The sequence below is a fragment of the Hydractinia symbiolongicarpus genome, chromosome 15 (assembly GCF_029227915.1).
Source record: "Hydractinia symbiolongicarpus strain clone_291-10 chromosome 15, HSymV2.1, whole genome shotgun sequence".
Classification (NCBI taxonomy): Eukaryota; Metazoa; Cnidaria; class Hydrozoa; order Anthoathecata; family Hydractiniidae; genus Hydractinia; species Hydractinia symbiolongicarpus.
In genome coordinates, this window is record NC_079889.1 from 893,013 (window position 1) to 904,182 (window position 11,170).

The 11,170-nt window shown below is 32.3% G+C and overlaps 1 protein-coding gene across 1 annotated transcript; it reads right to left on the reverse strand.

Annotated features, from left to right (window-relative positions):
* Nucleotides 1-572: 572 nt before the first annotated feature.
* LOC130629218 (TPR repeat-containing protein DDB_G0287407-like) lies at nucleotides 573-10,533 on the reverse strand. Its single transcript, XM_057442354.1, has 24 exons — nucleotides 9,217-10,533; nucleotides 8,824-8,892; nucleotides 8,636-8,742; nucleotides 8,269-8,402; nucleotides 7,792-7,925; nucleotides 7,063-7,158; nucleotides 6,790-6,882; nucleotides 6,311-6,367; nucleotides 5,622-5,764; nucleotides 5,294-5,507; nucleotides 5,038-5,211; nucleotides 4,533-4,720; nucleotides 4,294-4,456; nucleotides 4,025-4,184; nucleotides 3,756-3,912; nucleotides 3,559-3,664; nucleotides 3,349-3,477; nucleotides 3,121-3,236; nucleotides 2,685-2,817; nucleotides 2,374-2,490; nucleotides 2,113-2,241; nucleotides 1,782-1,871; nucleotides 1,476-1,634; nucleotides 573-874 (listed from the first exon to the last, which is right to left on the reverse strand). The coding sequence occupies exons 1-24, from the start codon at nucleotides 9,709-9,711 to the stop codon at nucleotides 764-766; spliced, it is 3,474 nt and encodes a 1,157-aa protein (XP_057298337.1). The 5' UTR covers nucleotides 9,712-10,533; the 3' UTR covers nucleotides 573-763.
* Between the last annotated feature and the right edge of the window lie 637 nt (nucleotides 10,534-11,170).

The following is an 11,170-nucleotide window of genomic DNA, read 5'->3' on the forward strand; positions in this document are numbered from 1 at the left end:
TGAAAAATATTTTTTGCGCCAAACAACACGTGTGACAAAAAATTAAATAACAAAACTTCAAAATAAGACGTATTTCTCAAGTTAGGTAAATTCAGATATTTTAATGGTTTCTTTTTCGCAAATTGATCAATTTTAAATATTACTTCAGAACAAAATTGTTAAATTTCGCGAAATTGTTAAATTTCTGTTTATAATCTTGAAATGTCAAATTAGAAGAAGAAAAAAGTACGTAAAACACCATTTTTAAATTTTTGTTTGTTTGTTTGTTTTTTATTAGCAAATGACATTGTAATATAATATAAACAATAAAAAATATATAAGAAAGTTAGAAATAAACTAGCCGGTGGCCCGTGGAAAAATCCACGGGTTTGCCTGTCCTTTTTTATACCGCATTGTGTGCGTCTCGCTACTTGCAGCACCATTTTGCGTGACAGACAGACAGACGTATAAAGATGCTATAATATAGATAAATAAAGTCAAGAGTATCTCAAAGTATTAAAGGTTGATTTGATTTTATAGCTTCGCAATTCTCCTCCAGGTAAAAAGAGAAAGAAATATTGTTAAGGCTCAAAAAAATTCAAAAATAATGTCTCTCTTGGGAAAAAACAAATGTATAACTAAATACGTTATATTAAAAGTAAAATGTGTGTCACTCTGAAGCACCATCTCGCTAAGTATTGTGAAGTAAATTTTCTAACATCAGATAATGGAAAATTGCATTGCAAGAGCCATCATACATATTCAATTAGTGATGCCAAAATTATTAAGCCGTACCAGCTGCTGTGCGTTCTCTTTGATCTCTTATACGTTTATACATTGGTTCGTTTAAAGTTTCTTTTGCACGAATAGCCTTCGGATGGCTTGGTCCCAGTACCTGAAAAAATTAGTGTGTATATATATAAATTCGGAATCGAATAATTCTAAAAAAAAGGAAACTACAATATCATTTTGTTTTACATCAAAAAACACTTTCTCTCTTTATCGAGATCAGTGTGGCTAATTATTCTGAATGCTTTCTCAGTTTCTTCCCCTATGTATTATTGAAGTTCATCTTTACACCATTTGCTGAATTTAGTTTCGTAACTGATTCAATCTATATAGTATTAATTGCTTTTTAGCATGCATATCAGGACTAAAAAACTAAAATGCTTTAGTTGTATGGTAACGCTTTTTGTTCTTTTAGTCCAGCATAGAAAGTTTTTCGAGTACAGATTAACATTTTTATTACTTTGTCGTCAATCTATATCGGACATGTTGTAATTATGAAGAATTTCATTAAACAGCGAAGAGGTTTTTCATTAAATTATAAAATTGTAAACCAATACGTTGTTAGATTCAACACTGAGTGTTAGACATTTTGTGTATAACATCTATGCTTCCTACATTTGGAATATCCTTGAAGGTGATATTAAGTAACTCAGAGTTTTTGTACTTTTTAGGCCGTGATGCTTATACAGAAAAATGCACATAATTACCTCCTTGCAAGCAACATCCCATTGCACAAAATAATCATACGCTTTTTGATATTGTCTGTCATCTTCATAAAGTATTCCAATGTTTAAACACAATCTTACATATAACATATGTCCCTTACCATAAGCCTTTAAACACAACTTAAACGATTTCTTGAGTTGCTATAATAAAATTAAGCAAATGGTTTAGCTGGATAGAAAATAGCAAATGGTGGTGTGTATCTGGATGTTAGGACTTAAAGCTTCCAATCACTTAAGAATATTCAACAATAAGAAGAATATAAATTCACATGAACGACAGGTCCTTACATTTTCTTTTTCTTCAAAGTATTTTTTATCTCTGGGATTGATGAAAGATTTTGTCATGATAGCTTCCGCTAAATGCCCAATATCATTTATCTAGAAAATATAATGATAACTTTTAATGGCATATTTATTAGTGGATGAACGTAATCTTTAAGAGAACTGTGCACTTTCTGTAGCGAAAAATCCAATACAAGCAATTAAAATTATAATTATTCTTCTCCTGTCTGAACACATCTTCCAACAGCACACTGTATTGGTCGTACGTGTCTAGTAAAACATGTTGCATGGGGAACATTGTAAAGTCAATGCACAGCCATAAAGTTTCATACTAAACCTGTTGAAAAACTCTGATAGCTTCATTGATAACTTCAAATGCTTCAGTTCGATATGTATCATCTTTCTTTAGATCAGCTATAATTGCCAGATGATGACAAAGAAGAATATTGTTAAGCGCCATCATAAACTGAAAAAATAAAATAAATCTAATTGACTAAATGTGTTAGTGAGTACTTTGCCGATATACTTGATTTAACGGACTATGACAAGACCCTGCAGCAGATTGTCATCCAAAATTTTAATAAACAAACTGAAATACCTCATGTTTTTCTCCTTGCAGTTCTTTTCGATAATCATGGCTTTTTTGACATAACTCCACGACCTCCTCGTCTTCTGCAAGCTGCGACATTGTGATGAAATTGTGATTCTTTACAATCTAATAAATCAGTTTGTAAAATCATGTCAAATATCGCCGCAAAGTTTACATAAGTATTCTTTTAACGTAAATCAACAGAACAGGTTTTAGCATATTCAAGACGTTGTATGGTAAGACAGATTCTTCTAATTTTTTGGATATTGAAATATTCATATTCATGCACAAATTATCTACTTTAAATTAGTGTCTCCCACCTCACTCTTACACTTCGCCATCATCTGATAAACGTCAGCTAATTCGTCTACACGTGAACCAAGCTGTTCAGTCTCATGTTTGACTCGCTCTTCTAATATCTCATATGCTTCCGTGTATTGGCCAGCCTGAATGCTGAAATATGGGAGGATATAATTAATTTCTTCACTCATTTCAGAAATAAACAACTATTCTTCAATGAATAACAAAGGCGAAACAACACCAACGAATCAAAAAAATAATGTTTAAGTTTTACGTATCTAATAAGAATACAGGATTGTTTTAAATCAACCCTCTTTAACCAATATTATTTAATTCAATGTTATTATTTATTATTTTATATACAAATCTTGATGTCAATAAAGATATAACAGCCGTTACATTCTCTAAGCATTTAAATTTCATAAATCTTCTACCATAACAAAACTAGACACTTACAGAAACATTCCAACGCTTTCCAATTGCTCTACATAATCAATTAATGGCATTCTAGAGTCTTTTAACACAACAAGTGATTCTCTGTACAAAGCAGATGCAACTACATAGCCACCAGCCTTAGTAAAAAAAAATGATGGGGTCATTAGAAATTTATAATTACATGTGCACCCTTGAGAAAGTCCAAAGGCTCGTCAAACACTTTCAGCTTAGCTAGGATATTAATAATACCTTTTGCCATGAGCGTAGCAAATCAATACTGAAATCTTCATTATAAAGTCGATTGAACACTGGCCATTCTAACAAACAACGTATTAATCGATTGTTGTCCAAAAGCTGCTCCAAATGATATGGTAGTTCCTATACAAAAATGTTTTACTTAATTTTGTTTAAATAAATATCATGAAATTAATTTCAGTCCTGTTAAAAATAATTATATACTTCAGCTTTTCTATCCATATCATCAACTCCTTCGAAATATCCAGCTAACACACCATGCCAAAAATTGTACATATGTTTTTTAAATCCTTCACTGCCCTGGAAATATCTAAAACAAAAGTAAAAAATACACTCTCATTTTTACTTAAAACAAATTGATAACTTTCGTTTAAAAAAATGTAACAAATGTGTATCCATACTTTCTTCTTACAGCCTTGCTGAGAGATCTGTGGTAAAAATCAAGCCGTCCTTCTCCAAGATCACCACATGGTCTGAGGAGTTGTTTCAAGTTACGGTAAATAATAGCCCAGTCTCTAGCAGGTAGAAAGTTTACCTGCTTACCCTTTGGTCGCTTAACTAAAAGAACAGAATATTATAACAGACTAGCTTTTATAGATACATTGCAACACACAAATACGATCATTACTTATAGCACATGATTTAAAGAAAATAAAGATGAAAAATTTACCTTTCGCATTCTGTTCTTCTTCTTTTATAACATAACCTTCATCAACGAGTTTCGAAAACTTATCAGTAAGATTCTCAACATCTTCTTTTTCTGTATCACATGGAGCTATTGATTGAGCAGTCACTTCTTCCGTTTTTTTGATAACTTCTTCTTCTTCACCCTTTAGGAAAGCGAATTTATATTAGTTCTTCTTTCTAGTTTCCACCAACCGATTGTTTTACTGCCAAATCTTAATATAAAATGAGAAATGAGAAATAAATTAAGCCTACCTCAACATAATCAGGACATTTGATATTATTGTCATCTCCAAGTAAAGCTAACAATTCTGTTTCGAGCAAACCATGCCTTGAAACTTCAAGTAAACATAATGTTGCTTTCATCAACAGACCACCAGTTTCCGTCTCAAAGCGAGAAAATACATCTATTTCAAGGCTAAATGAAAATAGCAGTGTTAACTTACCATCAATATCCAAAATATATCTGATTTTGTAAAAGTTCCGATACTTACTCAATCAGATCATCAGGAAGCGTTTCTATCTTTCCAATAAGTTCCTCAAACTTTCCAAATACTCTTAATTCTTCACATGCCAGTGTTAACCACAGAGGATTACTTGAGCCTTTCTTTGCTACTAAAGTGTTTAGTTGCTCATCGTCCAATCGCTTATTGTACATCTTCAATATATTGCAGACAATTTCCTAACAACAGAGATACTAGCAGTTTACAGCAATTTTAGCAAAAACAGTAAATATACTTTAATTTTTAATAAAAATCGACAATGCTGTGTTTTAGTTTGCTTTTTGTATCAAAAATGCTTGGGTTATTATAATAGTAAACGTATTTATTTTTGGCAAAACTTTGAATTCCCTTACGAAAGAAAGTATAGTAAAATTCAAGGTATTAGACAAAATGAACATGCGTTTAAAACTCGTTTAAAATCTTACATTTTCGATAAAAACCGAGTTAAATATCAAACATTTTCTTTACACACTAAGAAAGAAAAGAAAAAAAAAACCTTTCTTGAATCCATGTCCAGCGGGCCACACATAATTTCAACTGGTGATGGTTTGTAAGAACGCAACATTTGATGACTTGGAGTACTTTCAATCATTGAAACAATAACACGAACATTTGGAGATAAATTGTCTGGCAGCCAACGACTCATGAATTGTTGTTTATCTTCATCAAGCTAAACATTAAGTTTAAAAAACAAACAAAAATGCAAAAGAAGAACCAAGAAAACAACCTTTATCGCACAAGTTTTTTTATACCTGATTTACAGCGTCAATGAATATTATAATTGGTTCAGTGTTCGGATTTGATAACAAACTGTTGCTGAGTTGTATCAATGTCTCCAAATCGCTAACAATATCTTTCATATCTGGTTTGACTTCTTTAGTAAGACGTTGCAGGAAAAAAGCAAGATCAGTTGATCCAGGAGTAGCACCAACAAAATGAAAAAATACTCTCCATTTCTTAAAGCCACTAAAAAGAAAGAAAGAGGAAACTGTTTAACTTCCACAACTTGCCTTCACCAGCTGTGTGGCATTTTGATTTTTTTTTAACAACATCATCAAATAGTCTTTCCATAAAGCTTACCTAGGAACAGTTAATTTATCTGCACTGGCCATGTATACTGTATCCGCAGCACATTTTGCCATTAGAGCTGATTTTCCAGCACCAGCTGTACCAATGACTAGCAATGGTGATACTCCATCATCTGTGTATGCATAATTCTTTATCTAAGTGAAAAAAGACTGCATGTACCCATGTACAATCAAGTAAAGCAAGCTAAACTGCGAATTGAATATTGCATCAGCAAGTGGAAAAACACTGGATACCGCTGAAAACAACATCAATTATCTAAATACGTAAACTCTCTCTGTTTGGTCTTTTAATATAGAAAGTAAAACAGTGCTCGTAATACTCTAACTTTTCTCATTGCGAAAAACATGGCGCGTGGTCTAGTGGTTAAGGAGTTCGGTTCAAAGCACAGGCATGTTTAACAAATTGCTTTACCACATCTACCGATCAACGCTTGTTATAAGGGGGAATTGGGTAGGCAATGTCGTTGTATGCCTAATATATACATTCAGAACACAGGATCCACATTGATAACAGTGTTTGCAACACTAAAGTAACTATTCTGTATAAATATTCGTAGCAATAATAAAAACATCCCTTTCGCTCCCATTACCTGGGTTTAATTCCACACTTTTCTTTCATTATTGAAGGGTCGCCTTTTTTTATTGAATCTTTAACAATAAACGAAATATGTAAGATCTTACTTGTTCAATTAGTTTATCTCTTCCAAGTACACATTGTGAACGACTATCCAGGAAAGTCTGAAATTATAAAAAAGGACATTTAAGGCTTCTGGTGAGGTAATATAGCACAATGAGATCTAATGTGCCTTTTTTAAAAGATTTTAGAAATAATCGTAGACAAATAACTAGTACAAATACAACACAAGGTTATGTATGTGATATTATTTTGCAACATTTGTGGCGTTACTTTTAACAGGGAGTCAATTTTTAGCCCAAAATAGTGTTTTTTCGATTGGGACAACATCATGAAAACATATAAAGTGTTTTAAATGGTTTAGAAAATTAGTAATTGATAGTTTTCTTCGAATGACGTTAAGTTGAAAACTTTTATTTTAACAAAGTCGTTAAAATGGATATTAAATGGTATTTTGGGTGACTTTTTAAACAACACGTCATATCTTATGCTTTCCTATTCAGTAGATTAATGAACTTATCCAAACCTCGTGTGCTTCCTTCTGTACTTGAAGTGGATCCTGTGGAGTTGGATCTAATGGATATAATTCTTCAATTCTTGTTTTAAAGAAGTTATATACCTAAAAATAAATTTTCTTGTATTCAGAACATTTAACACTCTTATTAAATGTTGTATTACGTAACTCTAGGTCCCTCCCTTCCCTCTCCTTCCTTCAACCCTAAGGGGGTTATTAAAGCGCATTATTAGGACGCTAAAAAGAGGAAATACGGTAGCTATACATATACATATTGTTTCTTACCTTTTGTGAAAATTGTGAATCTCCACTTAATCCTTTAAACTCGACTTGTCCACGATTAAACATCCCCTTTACCTTGTAAAGGTAGACACAATCTCCCTAGATGAAATACATATCAGGTAATTTCTACATTGACACCGCGGTTTCTGCAATATCTTGACTTTGAAGTAAAGTCCACTATATAAGCTGTGCCAAGCCGTGCAAAAATCACAACATTTTCAACATTTCTTAGTACAGCTCGGGTTAGCATACCATGTTATAACAGACAAGTCGTCCCAAGCTGAACCTCATCATCACCAAGATGAAATATACCATTAACTGTAAGTTTTCGCTTTTACAACGTTATGTGCACGCTCCAGAAATATTTAAATGTTGTTTTATGAAGTCAAGCTAAGACAAGTGAAGGCGTGTGGCACAGCTAGACATACTGATACTGAGAAACTGAAACTGGCAGATTTGTGGCACAGCTAGACATACTGATACTGAGAAACTGAAACTGGCAGATTTGTTTTCAACCTATCTTATCCCAAGAGTATCTTTAATCATAATAGCTTAGAAAAAATTTTTGGTTGCTAACTTTTTTTTTTTCTTAGTATTTTTTTCTTGCAAGAATTTTTTTTTTTAATTTTAGAGTTTGTTCAAAGAACGTAAAGAAAAGAGGACGGTAATATCTCTCACAAAAGTGGTATTTAAGATCCCTAAAGATCCTTAAAGATCTTTCCTTAAACCTACCTCAAAAGTTTCAGTAATTATGGTTTTTAAAGTCTTCAATTTTTTAATGCAATTTTCGTTGTTGTCCAGAAAATCATCTTTTATAGATTCCGGAAGATCTTTGATACTTTCTGGTTCTCGGAGTAAGAATAAAGCTAAAACGAGTTGAGAAAAGATTAGACATAACTACTGTTATCCACAAAGACCTTTAATGTGATTCTACTTTCAAGTTTTTTCAATTCTGTGCACTAAAATGAAGAATTAGCAATGTTGCCATATCGGTATAAATCTTTTTATCCTTTTGGCACGAATTTAAAGGGAAGTACGGAAGGTAAAAAAAGGTCAAAACACACAGGAAAAAGAACTCATAATTTTGCGAGCAATTAATTCATTGGATGAACACTTTCAGGAGTTTTTTGATATTCAATTTTAAAGTACACGATAACAGGAAACTTTTTGTTTACGGAAGATTTTAACGAATGGTAAAAACTGAATTACCATTTGGGTTGAGCTTTCTGAAAGCACCATGGACAATCTCCATTTCCGTCACTGATAATCCATATATCCAGCCATATTGTGCTGCCAAATTTAAAGTCAAATCGCCAAAATTTGGAATCCAGCCAGCTCTTTCTCTACAACATTTACAAAATAGTTCAAGAAAATTTTCAAACTAATTTTTTTACTTAAATAAAATGTTTATATTTATATATATTTACAACCAATCCAGGACATCTTCAATGTGTTATATTTTTGGACAAACAACTCACATCATGTACAGGCTAGTAGAGGGAACTACAAAAGTACTGTTATTTTTGTAAATTCTATGAACGTTTTCTTCAAATCAGTGCAGTAACAAAACACCTACCCTGCTAAATTAAGAAAGAAAGGTGCAACATTATCTTCATAACAGCGGTCTAATTCACTTAAACATATTTTGATGGTTTCTTCTGTTGTAGAATCTTTTGGTACACCCTATGGTAACAATTATAAGGACCGTTAAAACAAGATCTCTTTTTTTTTTTTAAAAAAACGTGTATATAAAATCAGCCGTACCCATCTTAAGTCACATTCAACAAGTCGAAGTTTTCGTTCTTCGCACCACAGTCGTAAATCCGGGAATACCTATGGACAAATTAGTGTTTTCATAATCTAACTAACTAAATATTCCAAACATATAAATTTTCGAGCAGATTTATTTCAAATGAAGAGTCGCGATACCCACGAAAAACGATTTTTAGCAATCAGACTTTCGGATTTTTGTTTTTGTTTGATTTCTTAGGACCATTATGCTTGTAACATAGTAACATTTTATATGCACTGACGATGGTTTTATACCTTAAGCTTTTGCTTTTTTTACCTTGTTTGTTTTTACTTTTTTAACTCACTTAATTACTCATTACAGCAAAATTCTTTCTATTTAAAATACACAATCCAATTCGGTTTTACCTCTTTTACCAAAACTTCTCTCTCTTGATGGAAGTCCTTGAATGTACTTGATACAAAAATACGAATTGTTCTCCAACCTTTGCGATTTTTTGTGGGTTCAACTTGAATGGGTTTTTTATCTGAAGTTTGTTTCACAATTTTCCACATTTCTGCTGGATCTTTAGGTTGAAGTTTTGAAGCTTCCGCGTAAGTTATTGACAGAAGATTTTCAGAATTCGATAATTTTTTTTTATATCTTCTTTTAAGAGGAGTTTTAATAATTCTACTCAGTTGAATTTTTTTGATTATTCTAACTTTTTTCCTTTGATGTGATACTGGTTCAAGATAATCATCATCTTCGGTAATTTTTATTTTTACATCTTGTTTGATCATACCTTTATCCAAAGCAACGTTGGGCTGGACTTGCTGAACTGGTTCATTACATGCTTCACCACTGCCAATATAGTTGACTGGAAAATGAGAGGTGCTCTTGTTCGTAGATGTTCCAGTGCCCATTTCTAGACACTGCTTGTGCAATATATTAAAACCAAGGCAGCACACAAAAAGTAAACGCGATTACTAAAAAAAAAACTAAATATTAATCATGCATTTAATTTTGATTCACATGGTGGTTTTAAAAGGTGGTAACCGTCCATTTAAAATGTATTCAAACCTTTTTTTAATAATTTATTTACATCTCTATTGATGTTATATTTTGCACATTGTATTTCATGGAAATCATTAAATATTAACCGAGAAAATACTTCAATAAGATCTATGAGATTGTGGATGATTTTTAAAACGTAACTTAATTAAACTTTCTCAGAACCTTTGATGATATCGCTGGTATGTTTTTTGGCGTTACCGTTCCATTTTCTTCCTCCACATGATATGTGCTCCTTTTTATTGCGAGATAAAATTTTACGAATCAAAGGAATTCTTTGATTTTTCTGCGTGTATTAATTATGGCCTGAAATAATATTTTGAAGGTAAATAAATGCAGGAACGTGACTAAATACACGAAAAGGGCGAAATTAAATATCCAGGAAATCATAAAGGTACCATTGAAAATTGTTAAGCAACACCAAACAAATTAAAACTGATAACAAATTGAAGCCCCACTCACTAACTCACTCACTTCAAATGAATGAACAGATCATTCTGCTAAAATCTTTATCACTGTCATGAAGTGTTGCAATGGAAGTTATGGTGATAGGGAGCTCAATTGTTCGAGATTGAGGTGATCATCGTCAAGAATTTCTGATAATAAAGAATTCCAAATGCTCTGTTTCAATAATTTATTTACAAAAATAGCTTGTTAAATGGAGTAGAGTTTAATTCTCCACACGAACCGGTTTTGCTTACTTCTTTCACTGTCTCGAGTCAACCTTTGGCAGGAAATATGCTTTGCCTGGGAAAGCAACTAACGATTTGCGATGATGGGCTAGCAATACGGAGGTAAAAAAATAGCCAATTTATCGTAAAACAAAAAAACAACGACGTCAAAAAAGATGACGTCAGCGGTGGACTTCTTATACAAATTTTTTTTTATTTAAAGATGCTTTAGACGAACGACTAACGCATCAGTATCGAATCAGATAAACAAGCCTAATGTTAAAAAATGTAACAAATTTTGGATGAATTAACTTCTGCCATCACCTTTTTGTCAAGCTATTTGGCTTTAAAGTTATAAATGCAATGCAATAGCTTTACAAATATTATTTAACATATTGACGTCAGTCTCCTGTATTGACGTGGTAAGAAAAGTGTTTTGCTGTGTAGCAAATGCGACAGACACGCAGAAGTAGAGTATTAGTATATAGGACAAGTTCATGGCCCGTGCTTACATAAAAAAATACTAGACGCTGAAAAATAAAACAAAATTAACAAAATAAATCGTATAATCCAGGTTTTTTTCGTTGAAAAGTTATATGGTGAAATTGATAAACGGACAACAGCTGAATTTCCCATGCTT

Coding starts and splice junctions, on each gene's coding strand:
- LOC130629218 (XM_057442354.1), bottom strand. CDS start 9,711: ATGGGCACTGGAACATCTACGAACAAGAGCACCTCTCATTTTCCAGTC. Junction 3,913..4,024: donor AGAAGAACAGAATGCGAAAG/GTAAATTTTTCA, acceptor CTGTTCTTTTAG/TTAAGCGACCAAAGGGTAAG. Junction 2,242..2,373: donor TGCAAGGAGAAAAACATGAG/GTATTTCAGTTT, acceptor TTATTTTTTCAG/TTTATGATGGCGCTTAACAA.